The sequence below is a fragment of the Salvia miltiorrhiza genome, chromosome 6 (assembly GCF_028751815.1).
Source record: "Salvia miltiorrhiza cultivar Shanhuang (shh) chromosome 6, IMPLAD_Smil_shh, whole genome shotgun sequence".
Taxonomy (NCBI): domain Eukaryota; kingdom Viridiplantae; phylum Streptophyta; class Magnoliopsida; order Lamiales; family Lamiaceae; genus Salvia; species Salvia miltiorrhiza.
Window position 1 is genome coordinate 3884829 of NC_080392.1, and position 14767 is coordinate 3899595.

The window sequence follows — 14767 nt, forward strand, 5'->3', positions numbered from 1 at the left end:
CTTAAGAAGTAGGTACTTAACAAGGCAAATCCCATAATTAAAAAGTGAAATTATGTAAAAAAAATAGTAACACTTGATGTTCAATTCCAAATACTTGTTTTAACACGACGAAACACAATTCAATTGGTAAAATGGTTTCCCTTCAATTAATTGATCGGATTGATCGGGAGTTCGAATTATTCAGTGCATGTGTGTAAGCATAATGGGTGTGCAATTATGAAAAAAATAGCCTACTTTCTTTGACATACTCTCATATTAAAAATTTATAATTTGTTGTATAAATTCTATTAATCCGATATCTCAAAACTCTATAACAATTTTTTATTTATTTTAATAGTTATATCTAATTTCACTTTATATTTCACAGATAATTATGTGAATACGTAGAAACATATGAATTGGCTGCAGTTTACTCCTTCCGCCCAAAAAGATACATATACTATATTATCCATTTTTTATAGTGAAAAAGAGAAATGAGTAATTAAGGGTCAAATTCTATTTTGTAGGAAATGATGAAAAAGAAAATAAAGATTTGAAGGGTAAACATGTTCACCCCTCATTTTCCATGATAATTTTACAAGCAAAGAGAATTAGAGAATGCACCCTAAGAATTAAGAACATAAAACTAAATTTTACTTTTTAATTATTTTGTCTCAGTTTATTATAAGATTAATTACTTGTAACTTTTCGAACTTTCATTTTTCCGAATGTTTCCCACAATTCTATTTTTACGGCGGGAATATTAAAAACAAATTTTCAAGTGATGAATTACTATATAAATTTAGAAAAGTCGTGAAAAATATTTGAATTTTTTTTTGAAATTTCATAAATTTGAAGGTAATTAAACTTTATTATAAATATAATACTTTGTGAATGATATAAAATTTTAATTAAATAATTGATAAATGTGTTTTTAGTGGAGAAATGGGATCACTCTACCGAATTAGAAGCTTGAATTACAAAGGTAAATTAACCAAGGCAAATTACAGGATCACGCAATTTTTTGAAGATGTTTGACGTAAAATCAGTAATGATTGGGTCTAAAAATAGACAGCCGCCGGAATAATTTAATAAGTGTCCCACGCCGTTTAATTTTACACTAGCCGACAAAATTCACAATCATTATCCAAGCGAAGCGAGCATCCGCCTTATTTTCTTACGTGTCTCTTAACGCTACCAGATTCCTCCACGTGTCGTCCCGGCCAATCCCCACCGTTCCACTCACGACAACCGGCGGAAGCTTCAAGAAAAAACTCGCGGCCCCCACGCTTTATCCACTACCCTCACGTGACTCACACCACCACTTCACCCCAAATTACTCTTCTGCCCTTCACTTCACCCAATTCCCAATTTAATTCATCTTCTTTTACTGAATCAAATAAATTTAAGTGCAACACCAACTTAATATTTGTTGGAATTATTGTCGAAAAACACATAAAACACTTTTCTAATTTATATTATGACTTTTTTCAATCATAAAACACATGAAACTAAGATTAATTATAAATCGTCCCATGACAGGTAATGTCTCTCAAATCCAATCTGGCGTCACAGTGAGAAATCGCAAGTCGTGGAACTTGTTTAATTGAATTTGAGAAAAATTGTCATATTTCACCATGTTATTGATCTATTTGTTTGAACCTTTTAATCAATGAATTATTGGTATTGAATTTGGACGAAATTGCTGAGCTAACACACCCCCACACACACATTATTTTTGAATGTTTTATTTGTATAAAAGAGAGGCCATGTGAATCTTGTATACTCCTTTCGTCTCATGTATCCCGTGACACTTTTTTTTTGGCGTCTCATTCATATTGAGACATTTTTTTACTTGGCAAAATTTTTATCCTTTATTAACATTTTTAACTTTTTCACATACGTATTTTTTAATTTTCGTGTCCAAGAAAAATGTCCCAAGACTAAGGGAGTATATGTCTTTTTCTTATTAGAATATTTTTATATTTGAATTGTTACAATTGCAAAATGCTATGAGAATATATAGATTAATTTTTTTGAAGTTAGGAAAAGAACAGCGGAGGAGTTTGAATCCTAAACTTCATTATTCACTTGAATAAGTTATTAGGATATTTTAGTGAGTGTAATATAAAAGTTGATTATCGCTACACGACAAGATTTCATTAATTTATAGGTGTAGCCAAAAAGTCAATATAATTAAATGTTATTAATGTAATTTATTTATAGTATCTCGTTTTTTATATGCTGTGTACAGTAAAAATCAAGCATCGTTTCCAATATTAATCGACACACGAGGTAACTCGGGTTAGCACGTGCGAGGGGCACCGAAAACCCCGAAGCACGTAAAGGAGACACGTGTGAGTCGCCGCCCTCGAATAAAAATAAGTAATTCCAGTTCAACTCGCCCACCATTATTTCGATCTTCTTCTTCAGATAAATTATAAGAAATTAAAAAAAAAGAGCGAAAAATTTCCGTACAAAAATCCATTTTCCAGCCAGAGTCTCTTCGATCTGAAGATCCTATAAAATGGTGCAGTTGATGAAGAACGACGAATCAGCATCGCAGGGCGAGAAGACGGCGGCGCCGCCGGTGAAGATGGAGGTGGAGGATTCCTTGGAGGAAGAGCACGGCCCACTCCACAAGCGCCCCAAAGTACTCATCTCTTGTTGTTACAATTTTTAATTATTGCTACTCTGATTATTGTTGTGATTATTCTCTTCGAGTTGTAGAGCTTGTATGTAGATGGCTAGATGCGTGGTGTTCAGAAATCTAATCAAACACGAGGCGTGCAATAAATCACTCGTTTGATTTCCGGAATTCCGCTAAGAGTGTGACTGTGTGAGAATGTACTAATTTATCTGCCGAATGAATTTTACTTTGGATGTTATTAACATTTTAGGTTTACGACAATTTTAATTTGGTTTCCATTAGAGAGGCGGATGGCATCGGGAATTGTTTATTGATTAAAAAATCTCATATCTAAGCTAGTTAATTTTGGAGAAATAGAAATTACTGTTTTGATAAACCAGTGGAAGGTAATACTGCTTTGTCACGGCTAGATGAGTTGGAACTGATTGTTTGTTGCGATTATTTTGGAATAATTGGTAATTTCTTTGTTCATTGGAACGGTTATATAAAATTCAGATGCCATAATGGGTTATAATGGTTGCCTGTAACTCATTGCAGCAGCAGCAGCAGCAGAGTTTAGGAATGGATGGTTTCGGAGTGCCACCTTCGCAATACAATCCTCTTGATGAGCCAAGTCCCTTAGGTTTGCGACTGAGGAAAAGCCCATCACTGCTGGAGTTGATTCAAATGAAACTGTCCCACTCCTCTGTTCCTAAAGTCGGAAGTCAAAGTAATAGTAAAAAGGAATCCTCGAGAGCTGGTGGTGCATCTGGTGATAAGTTGAAAGCCTCGAATTTTCCTGGTTCAGTCCTGAGAATCGGGACCTGGGAGGTAAGTTTATTATTGCATGTGTGGAAAAAAAATTAATAACGCTAAATTTTAGTGTGATATTTATCATAATGTTTTGAATTTGCAGTATAAATCAAGATATGAAGGAGACCTGGTGGCAAAATGTTATTTTGCAAAGCATAAGCTGGTCTGGGAAGTTCTTGATGGGGGTCTGAAGAATAAAATTGAAATTCAGTGGTCTGATATTATGGCATTGAAGGCAAATTACAATGATGATGCTCCTGGATCTTTGGATGTTGTGGTAATAAACATCATCTTATGATGTAAATGTGTCTTTCACTTTGTTATGTTTTAGTGCATCTGCAATAAGCATTGCAGTGTGATGGTGTCCATAACACCCCTTCTTCTGTTCATTTGTCAGCTGGCACGGCAACCTCTTTTCTTTAGGGAAACTAATCCACAACCTAGGAAGCACACTCTTTGGCAAGCAACATCAGATTTTACTGGTGGACAAGCTAGTATATGCAGGTAAGCTAAGGCTTTTCCTGCTACCAAACAGCATGTTCAAACAAAGTTATCCAGTAACCCTCAACGGGTTTTTGAATATCCATTAATGAGTTCACTGTTCCAGTTGTTTCCATGCTCACTGGCTAGATATTGGTTTCCTTTGTGTATTTATCTCATGGATCACATTTTATGTTTCATCTAATTTTCTTAGGGAGTTTTATATTCGGGCTAGACATTTAGTGGGTTTCTCTGAAGATGTCCTGGACATGATTTCCTATGTGTAATTGGAGATGGTTGCATGACATCATATTTCATAAGATGTTTTCTTTATTATTATTATTAGATTTTCATTTCTTTCTGTTTTTTATTTCTTTGTTTCTCTCTCTCTCTCTCTCTCTCTCTCTATATATATATATATATATATATATATAGAAAAAATATTGGCTTAAAACTGTGTGTTACTTCTGAATTGAAAGACAGACTAATAGAGCTAAGGGCCATGAACAGCAGAAATGAGTAAACAATGATGTCAATATTTGTTTCCGAAGTGGCTAAACACGTTGTGATGTCCTACATGTCTTGGGAAGTGCGTAATCGACTTTTGAAACAAGTTAAATAAATTATTTTAGTAAAGCAATGATGAATGCTAAGTAGTTGCAAGCTGCTCTGCTATACAGTCTAGGCTCAGGGCTATAAAGGGTCTTGAAACCACCCCAAAGGTCTGGATGTTAGTCTAGATGTGGATTGGTTTCAATGTACTCTTCTCACAACTTAGCTGACTCATGTGAGCAAAACGGGGATGGATGTCAAGGAACTGTTGGTAGAGCTTATTGCGCCATCCTAGTACTATTATGATGTATTAGTAGCGTAGGGTGTTTCTAATCCACCTTAGGGTACTATCTCCTGAGACTAACTTCATAGGGAGAAACATGATGAGAAGTTGAGAATGTTGTGTCAAGAAAGGAGAATCATCAAAAGTTCCATTTCACTTGGGACAATATCAAAATAATATTTAGTGAGTTTGTATATAGGCATAACAAACTCATCTAAGGGGGTGTTTGGTTTGGATTATTTGAATTATTTAAATGTGTATTTGGATTGATTGATTGTGGTTTGGGATCAATTGAAGGATTGTGGCTAAAATGTAGAGAGAGCTACAGTAGAAAAGTTAGGGTTCTTTTTTTATAATCCCACAAAAATGTAAAAAACTGAGGACAAACAAAACCAATGATAATTTTAGTGTGTATTTTTGGATTTTTCATTATTATTTTGCATTGTGGACTGGAGGATGATTAAATAATCAACCCAACTTTTGGGTGATTAATAATCATCCATTTGGATGATTAGAGTGCGGGCTGAGTTATCCATCACGGGCTGAATCATACAAACCAAACATTTGATTGAGTTGGATTATTTTATCAATCATGCCTCAAGTCAAACTCCTCCCAATAGTGTGGATTGACCATTTTGGCAAAGCAAAAGTGGACCTATGCAGTTACTAGTGGAGGCTGTTGTTCCTATTGTATATGTGGTTCCTACCATTGTGGGCTTGGAGCGTTACACAACAACAAAAGATAATTACAGATAAAAAATGACTTATAAATAAAGATGACAATAAACCTATCCACCGTAAACTATAATCTTTGATAAGCAAAGATAGAAATGAATTTAATCTTCCCACTAATAACCTAGCCAATTGATAAGATGCAAAACTAAGAAACATAATTACTTATCCTTCTAAATGTTGTTCTTTCAGCATCTGAAAGAACGGGATGGCAACAAAGATTTTTTTTATCAACAAACCAGTTAAAATCAATTCCTTTGAGTTATTATTAATTTTGAAAAAAAAATATTGTCCGTTAATATTGGTCTTGTTATTGCTTGAGCTGATGGTGAAGATCTTGTTCTGGAATCCTTTCTATGGTGAACCAATTCTTCTTATGAGTTCTGTTTATTGAACTAATGCTCGTGCTTGTATGGTGGTTAATTCTAAGTCAATTTTCCAATTTATCTATGGGCATCTACTTTTCGCTTCTGTAGGATGGTGGCTTGAAATGAGTGTATATTTTGGTTTTCCATATTTATTGTTTCTAACTTCAGAATTTTCTCTCAGATTATAGCTTATTAGTGCCATGAAAACCTTGCCATACCACTGACCCGGTCTTTTTTGTTGCAGACAACACTTTTTGGAGTGCCCACAAGGCTTGCTCGGGAAACATTTTGAAAAACTCATTCAGTGTGATCCCCGCTTGAACTTTCTTAGTCAGCAAGGGGAAACAAAATTAGAATCTCCATATTTTGAACCCAGAATTCCCGTTTTCGACGATCAGAGTGAAAACAATAATGAATTTGATTTGAATAGGGAGGGAAGCCCTTCCTTCTTCAGCTTGCAGGATACTGCTTCACCATCAGGGCCTCAATCTTCATCCTCAAAGAATGATGTAGATGTTCTTGGCAGACATTCAGAATCTTACCCCCGTGAAACGCCATCTCCAAGCTCAGGTATGGTTATTACTTGAATGAAAGTGCTTTATTTTTTATTTTTACATATCTCTTACGAGTAAAGCTGAAACTGACTTGTTTGGAGTTAAATTGTTAATATACTCCTTCTGAGCCTTCTTGTCTGGTTGCGCTGTGTAAATGGGTTCATCTGTTGATTCTTTCATACATGCTGTACTTTTGTGCCAATGCGAATTGGCGAGCTTTTGGGGTATTAATTGATGAACTTTTTGTGTCCATTAGTAGTTTTAAGTTTGTTAAATATGAAACTGGACTTGTAATTTGTTCACTGCGATTTAGAATGCATTGACAAGTATACTTGAAGCTGGTGGCTACTAAAAAAGTTCATTATGTGAGTTCCCCAACTAAGTTGTGCATCTTGTGAGTGGCCATTCTATTACAAGTCTCCAATCAAAGCAATTATCCACATAGTGAACCTTTTGGTTAGCTCGAATAATGCGGCATCCGTGAGAATTTATCCTTTAGATATGATTGGCGACGCCAAGAGAATTGATAAGCTGTAAGAAAGTTAGTTGTCAGTTTTTTAGCAAACTGAACCATCTCCCTATACCTAATTAAACACCGATGAACCTGATGCTTTTCTAGCATTCTGTGCAGAGTGAAATGATCTGACCATTACCGTCTCTTTTTTAGTGGTACATATCTTCCCCTTGAGATAAACAAATGCCTAAAGGAACTATTTTGACATTCTGAGATCTTAGTTTGAGCCAGAAGTTTGTTTATTCAAAAAGCTTCTACTGGGGGTCTTTCATACCTTAAGGTGTAGTATCCTGGCATAGATTTCTCTCTTTGATGTATAATGGTGTCATGTCTATGAACCAAGTGAAAACATTTTATCTACCCATTGAAAAAATGTGGTAGTCTGGTATGGAATTGCTTGATTATGTCATTTTGTATTTGGGCCGGAGACTTGGCTGACATGGGGAATATGTGCAAAATTGGAAATTTTTTGTAATTTCTTTAGTTCCAGGCATCTGCATTGTCTTGTACCTTAATTGGCAATTATGGTTTACACAATTGTGCATACTGCTACCCCTTTTTCTTCTCTCTCTCTCTCTCTTGTTTGACTGATTAGTAGGGTTGCATTCTATTTTATGTTTTCAGGTTCTCCTTGTTGATATTTGGGGAATCTCTTTTTTTTTTTTTTTTTGGGGGGGGGGGGGGGGGTATATTCTTCTTCTTTTCTCCAGCTGGAAAACCTTGAAGTCACGGGTAGTGATGTGTAGCTTTAACTTGTCTCTGACTGCTATAACTGTGGGTATCATTTTGAAATTTTGTTATCCTGTATAATTATGCAATAATGGTGTGTACTCATGAGGTGGAATTAAAGATGACCTACCGTATTAAAAAAAATTGGAACTGTAGTTTCTGTGGAGTATGTTTATTTATGATTTGAGAATAAATACAGCTTTTGAGGTTCAGGTCCTTAATACTGATCCTATATATTTACGCAGCTATGGGAACACTGACAGTCGAGGATATCAAAAACAGCAGAATTGATCAACTGAAGGAATTCAGCAATTGGGATCAGATCAAGGCTCCTGGTCTCAACTCCTCTATGTCGATGAGCGACCTAGTGAGCCATCTCGAGAATAGGATATTAGAACAGGGTACATCTGACAATCCTACTCTCTCGAGTGAGGAATGGGAGAGCCTTCAAATCTTGGATGGCATAAAACGGTGCTTGTTTAGTGAAACTCAGCACTTGCCAGCCTCGGATGAGAAATCACTCATGTCCAGGGTCGATTCTCTTTGCTGCCTCCTTCAGAAAGATGCCCCAGCAGGTTCCAGCAGCGTGCAGCTTAAAAGGGACAACAACCTTAATCTGTCATTGATGCAAAAGGGAGATGAATCGAGTAGTGATGGCTCGCTGTCTACGGAAAAGAAGGCTGGAGTTGGTAACGTCCATAACGAGGAACCTGAAGATGTCTCTGGCCCCAACCAGGCGTCGTCCATGTCAAGGAAAGACTCGGTTGGAGAGCTGCTGCTTAATCTCCCTAGGATAGCTTCTCTACCACAGTTCTTGTTCAACATTTCTGAAGACTACGAAAACCAAGCTAGATGAGTCGGAGGCCGGGGGTGCGCGTGTCTGGGTAATTTGTACATGGGTGTAGTTGTATGTTTGGTGTCAACATTTGTGTAGTTTGAGGATTCGGAAATTAAGATTGATGATGAATCCTGTAATTATTTATGTTTTGAAGTTGGTATCATATTTCTGCTTTTGTTTCTTGTTATGATAATCATCCTGCTCAAAATCTGTACTTTGCTCATATCCTACTATGATACTCGTATACTGTAAGAACATTAAATCAATGTCCAATAAAATGTGTATGGTGGTAGGGGGTGTGGCTCTTCCTTCTGTATCATTTTGTTTTTTTCGTTGGGTGGTGGTTTTCATTTCTTTAATTATTTTCTTTAAATATAACTACCAAAGAATCAAGGTTTTTTTGGAATAAGCCAAGTTATCTTAAAATTTGTCTTTCCAATTAAATATTTGTACATATTATATAAATATATACTCCGTCTATATATATATATATATATATACACGTTCACAAAAAAACTTTGTATTCAATTTTTAGATTATACCCACTATTTATATATAGCATTTATTTTTATATTTTATATTTTCACTACTTTTAGTATTAATTATAATATTTTTTTCACCATTCTAATATACTCGACGACTTCTTCCTAATAAGTTTTTATCATGGACAAAGAGAGTATATGTTACGTCATATAAGTACATTTTATTATTATTATTAGGGGTAATGGCCTATAAATACTCAACTTTTTCAATTTTCTGGTTTTGCACCCCAAATTTAAAATCTGCCTATAAATATCTAAACTTTGTATCTTTTCTGATTTTGCACTCAACGAATTTTTACCCCCAAACCGTTGCTAACAAGGCAGTCGGATTCTAAATTCACATTGACAAAAAATTTATCTTTTTCATTATGTACTTCAAACTTCCCTCTCAATCCGACTGCTATGTCAGCAACGATTTATAGGTAAAAATTCATCGGGTGCAAAATCAGAAAGAATACAAAGTTCGGGTATTTATAGGCAAATTTTAAATTTGTGGTGCAAAACCAGAAAATGAAAAAATTTCGAGTATTGACAGACCAATGGCAATACTTATTATTATTATTATTATTATTATTATTATTATTATTATTATTATTATCTAGATTGATAGGTTTGCACAATATTTATTTTTCCTAACCAGAAAATAAAGACAATAACATTATGTGCTCCTCTTAATTTCAACGAAATAACATGTATAAAACATCATATAGAAAAACATTGTCCCAAGAATTGCTAAATTAACAACTTAGAACAAACTGTATACACATGGACAAATGTAGAGATACACATTCAACACTGGCAAATACCTCATCTCTCTTCACTCTTCAGTCTTACACCTTTTCTTTTCTTTTTTTGATAAAAGTCTTACACCTTTTCTATTAGTACAATATTTTCTTAAAACATATACAAAAGAACAGAGCACATATATATATATATGACCAAACAAAATAAAATAAAATTTATGAGTCTGCCTGTGTCTCTTGATCCTCTACTGCTTCATTCTCCTGCAACATGTCCATGAGCATCGTTATCTGGCTCTGCAGCATCGTGTTTTGTCTTTCCACGTCTGCCCGTTTGCTCCGTTCATCGAGCAGCTGCAGCTGTAGGTGCTCCAGGCATCGCGCGTCCTCTTCCAACTGCTCGTTCAGCCCATCAATTTCCCTATCCTGCACACATTGTACCAAACCAACTTTCATGTTCGGTCACTCAAGGTATGGAACGAGAGTCGAAGGCCTTAAATTTACTCGAGAACACCACCTTCCGGTTCATTTCCTGCACTGCGATCCTCCGCATGCTCTCCACAACATCCACGTTCACTAGCTTCCGCTTCTTCCCGATCAGCCACCCCTTTGGATAGCTCGCTGATTCGAAGTCCGGAGGCGGGAGTAGGGATTCTGCAGAAGGTCGTTTCCCGTTTGCGTTGATCACCGGTTCCAGTGGTTCGAATAGAGCCTTGCGTTTCTCTGAGAGGCTGTTCAGTTCTTCCTGCAGCTTGTCCTCTGCTGACAACTCGGGTTGTTTCTCCGGGGTTTTGTCACTACTCAAACCATCTAACGTCTCGTTTGTGTTCTTCACACTGCCTGTAGGGACAGTGATCATGAAGCATGAATCATAGGAGCAGTTCAGTTGATTAGTTCCCCTCAACGAGGGAAGGCTAGCGACGAAATTTATAAAATGCAATCCTTCAAATGCTCGATCCTATGTATTCACAATCCAATCCACGTACAAAGTAAACGCCCTACCAAAGCTCAGCCCTCTTTTCAAACAGAAATGAGTACATTATGTAGTCTAGAACTGAAGACAAGTTTGTATCAGAGACGAGATACGCTCCTAGTTTCAGCACCGTGTAAGCAAACGAGTTCCCCTAGTTTCCTATATGCTTTGCTAGAACAAAAGAGCAATAGATCAACTACTCTGTAAAAACCGTGTAAGCAAACGAGTTGCCCTAGACGTGGATAACTTGAAAGCACTATCATACTCCGCGACATAGTTTACAAACAAGAAAAGCAATCAAACAATGAATACAATTATACAAGACAATACGGATTCCACAAGTTTCCCTTTTTCTTCTTCTTCTTCTTCGTTGTGTTCCCTAGATTATCGGATAAGCTTCTCGAGTGCCCCATTGAAGAAACAGAGGTGATTGGCTGTGTGAAGAAAGGTGTTTTGGGTAAGGTGAAGTGGTTCAATCAGAAGGAGTGAAAGTAAAGCAACATTTACATGGGGTCGGATTCGGATGCGAACATCATCCATTGCAGACAAAATGGCTCATCATTGAGGAGGTTATAACTAATCACAAATATTTTGGTGAAAATTTCCATCTACTGATAACTGATTTCCATGTAAATGAAAAGTCTCAAGAAAGTCATAAAGTTTCCTTCATGTTGAATTTGGACTTGATCATTAAGCATATATTGATTGCTTCAAACAATATCTCTGTTCAAACTTGATCAACAAGCACTAATTGACTGCAGATTTGAGTGAATAAATATGTAAGGTGTTGCAACAGCTAATTCAAGAAGTCGCCGCTTGCTAAATTCTTCAGCTGATTTAGTCAAATCTAAAGAAATTGATCTCTCTCTCTCTCTCTCTCTCTCTCTCTCTCTCTCTCTTCAACAGGGCAAATAATTGAAGCAAGACTCCATCTTCAAGAACCCCAGAGCCCCAATTAAAATATGTAATCAAAAAATTATGCATGCAAATAAACAAGAAGAGATTAGAAGAAGACAATGCATTTTGACAGTAATTGAGCAACAAAACATGAAGCAGAAAATTCAAGAATAGGAGGAAAAGAGCAGAGGTGTTTACCAGCTAATCTTTTCCTAGATTTCCAGAGAACCGGAGCAGAAGAAACCGGAGAGAATAATCCGTTGAGACTTCCCCCCTTATTTGGCGCTGCTGCTTCTCCCATAACTCGAAGATCCACACACACAACAACACTAGTTTTTCAACAACTCAGCATCGGGATTTTCTTGCCCACAAAAATATTTCTGGCTGGTTTTCTTCGTACAGCAACTTTCAAGAAATGATGCAGGGAATTGTAGAGAGAGAGAGAGAGAGAGAGGGGTGAAATGGGATATTGTTTGACGGCATCATCAAAGGTTGTTTGGACGGTTGGGATTTGTCGCTTTGGTAGTTGCCTCGTTTCGTGTACCTCTTTCTTGTTTCGGTCCCATTTTTATTTTACAGAGTTTATTCACGTTTCCTTTTCTTTTTTTTAAACCCACATTTGCCATATAATTCAACCCTTAAATTGCCCCATTTATTATTGAATAATAAGTTCATGTATGGTAGTACTTCTAATTTTAAATAGTTAATATTTAAGTAATTTAAGATTATTTATGTATTGAGTATATTATAATCGGGGGTATCATACAATCGAGTTGATCCGTATTCATAATAATGTTATTTATATGGTTCGGGTCAGGATTTTGGTGTGAGTGCAATCCGATTGTACGGTACACCCGATTGTACCCAATACCAGCTCTATTATTAATCAAGAGGATTTGAGATTATATCCGTGTGTTGGTCAAGCGGTAGACCTTTCAATAATAATAATAATAATAATAATAATAATAATAATAATAATAATAATAATAATAATAATAATAATAATAATAATAATGATAAAGGAGTTTGAATCTACCATTACACGGTCTTTAAATTTCGTTATTTAATACTCTTTTAAAAAAAGAGTCTGGAACAAAAACAAAATTCTCTCTTTTTTACTATTTTAAAAAAAATAATTTTATTTTACCTCTGAGATAATTAATTTTAATGATACAATAATTACTTATCACTAATTATCGTATTACTTATTTTACTTTGGGGCATTGCCCGTAAATTCTCGAACTTTTTCTATTTTCTGATTTTGCATCCCAACTTTAAAATCTGCCTATAAATACTTGAAATTTATATTTTTCTTTTAATTTTGCACCCGACGAATTTTATCCCTAAATCGTTGTTGACATGACAGTCGAATTGAGAAAAAAAGTGTGAAGTGCATGATGAGGCTGATAAATTTATTATCAATATGGGATCTAGAACATGTAATTATAAATTTTGAGATGTCAATTTCTTTGCCATGTCAGCAACAATTTGTGAATAAAAATTCATCGGGTGCAAAATCAGAAAGAATACAAAATTGAGATATTTATAGACAGATTTTAAAGTTGGAATGCAAAACTATAAAATGAAAAAAATTCGAATATTTACAGGCCAATGTTCCTTTTACTTTAATAATCAATTTATTTTAAAACTTGAATACCAAACAAATCGGTAAACTATTTACGGCTGGAAAATTGAAGGAGTATATCCAACGGTTTATTCATTATCTTCCGTGGGGACTAAATTACTCTTTTGCCCTTGAAGAAACACAGAAATTTCTGATGTGTGATTAAAGAATTTTTATTGAGGATTAAATTATAGTTGGAGCTATGTTATAGGTGTTGGTTGGGGCTTCATGCAACCTCAAACTCATCAAACATTGAAACATGGCCTACTCACTTAATTGCCACGTCTTTTCTTGTAAGAAACTACTCCCATGCAACTTAAATTTATTTGGATCTTCAACCAAGCATCACAAAGAGCCACCACACCCACTACTCTCTACATAAATTTTATGGTTATAACAAATTTTAAATATAATTTATTAGATTAATAAATTGTAATTAAAACTTTATTTAGTTATTAATTACTAATACATAATCAAATCTTAAAACATAATTGTCACGTATGTGGCCTTCCAATGATTTTGATTGAACGCACAAATATCGTCGGTTTATAATACCTAGAGAAGTTAGTGGAAGAAATTGAGCGAAAACAAAATTTATTAACATACTTTAAAAAGGTTATTTTTAATTTTAAAATTAAGAGATAATTTTGTTATTATAATAAATTATTTTTTTTCTTTATCTTCTTATTTTTTTAATTTTTTTTCTTCTTCTAAAATTGTAAAATTCAATTAATTATAAAATATTTGATATGCATAGCAAATTGTCTAATTGCGTTTTCTTAAAACTAAATTTTAGTTGTTTTGTGGTTTATTTGTTATTTTATTGTAGCACCTTTAACTAGAGCTAATTGTTAAAATATGATCGTAATTTTAAGTGTTTTCAGAAAAAGGATTATATGTTTCGAAATTTAAAAATGAGGATTATATGTTATAGAATTTGAAAATGAGGACTATACCTTCCATTTTTTACATTTACACTCCTATTTTGGACAATGATAGAAGCTATATAGTCCTCATTTTAATGTGTTCAATAGGAGTGTAAATGTAAAAAATGGAAGCTATAGTCCTCATTTTCAAATTCTGTAACATATAATCCTCATTTTTAAATTCCACAACATATAGTTCTCTTTTTGAAAAACATTAAAAATTACAGTCCTATTTTAACAATTAGCTCCCCCTAACGATCACAATAAAAATCAAATAGGTCTTTAACACTCTATTTTGTGCAACTAAATAACTTATGTTCATAAATTGGGATAAATATATTCCCAACATTCACAAATTGGGACAACTAAATTCCTCGTCTAATAGCTGTGAACCTTAGAGTACCTATTTGATTTTTGCTACTTAACCTTAAAACAAAGGGGTTAATTAGGCTAAAAAATACACGAATTTTGATAAAAAAAAAAAAATTCAATTTTCACTTGAACTTTAAATTAAATAAAAAAAATACACGAATTTACATTTTAGTTGCAATTTTCACCTGAATTTGACTTTCGACGAAATTGAAACATAATTGG

The 14767-nt window shown here is 34.6% G+C and overlaps 2 protein-coding genes across 3 annotated transcripts; one reads left to right on the top strand and one right to left on the bottom strand.

Annotated features, from left to right (window-relative positions):
• The first annotated feature begins 2291 nt into the window (after window positions 1–2291).
• Window positions 2292–8658, top strand: LOC130988032 (uncharacterized). Of its 2 annotated transcripts, none has more exons than XM_057911780.1 (6): window positions 2292–2632; window positions 3170–3439; window positions 3525–3698; window positions 3819–3925; window positions 6081–6406; window positions 7879–8658. In XM_057911780.1, the coding sequence occupies exons 1-6, from the start codon at window positions 2507–2509 to the stop codon at window positions 8487–8489; spliced, it is 1614 nt and encodes a 537-aa protein (XP_057767763.1). In that variant the 5' UTR covers window positions 2292–2506; the 3' UTR covers window positions 8490–8658. The 2 variants fall into 2 exon arrangements, with proteins under 2 accessions (XP_057767763.1, XP_057767761.1); XM_057911778.1 differs by having other exon boundaries at window positions 2297–2632; window positions 3167–3439.
• A 1072-nt stretch (window positions 8659–9730) lies between these two features.
• LOC130988033 (protein HEADING DATE REPRESSOR 1) lies at window positions 9731–12219 on the bottom strand. The gene is made up of 3 exons (XM_057911781.1): window positions 11822–12219; window positions 10271–10593; window positions 9731–10179 (listed from the first exon to the last, which is right to left on the bottom strand). The coding sequence occupies exons 1-3, from the start codon at window positions 11922–11924 to the stop codon at window positions 9973–9975; spliced, it is 633 nt and encodes a 210-aa protein (XP_057767764.1). The 5' UTR covers window positions 11925–12219; the 3' UTR covers window positions 9731–9972.
• Window positions 12220–14767: the final 2548 nt, after the last annotated feature.

What these genes read in the sequence shown, in the direction of transcription:
- LOC130988032 (XM_057911778.1), top strand. Translation starts at nt 2,507, where the DNA reads ATGGTGCAGTTGATGAAGAACGACGAATCAGCATCGCAGGGCGAGAAG. An exon ending in GGACAAGCTAGTATATGCAG is followed by an intron (nt 3,926 to 6,080) that starts GTAAGCTAAGGC and finishes TTTTTGTTGCAG; the next exon opens with ACAACACTTTTTGGAGTGCC. An exon ending in AACGCCATCTCCAAGCTCAG is followed by an intron (nt 6,407 to 7,878) that starts GTATGGTTATTA and finishes ATATTTACGCAG; the next exon opens with CTATGGGAACACTGACAGTC.
- LOC130988033 (XM_057911781.1), bottom strand. Translation starts at nt 11,924, where the DNA reads ATGGGAGAAGCAGCAGCGCCAAATAAGGGGGGAAGTCTCAACGGATTA. An exon ending in ATCTAGGAAAAGATTAGCTG is followed by an intron (nt 10,594 to 11,821) that starts GTAAACACCTCT and finishes CTGTCCCTACAG; the next exon opens with GCAGTGTGAAGAACACAAAC. An exon ending in TGCAGGAAATGAACCGGAAG is followed by an intron (nt 10,180 to 10,270) that starts GTGGTGTTCTCG and finishes CAATGTGTGCAG; the next exon opens with GATAGGGAAATTGATGGGCT.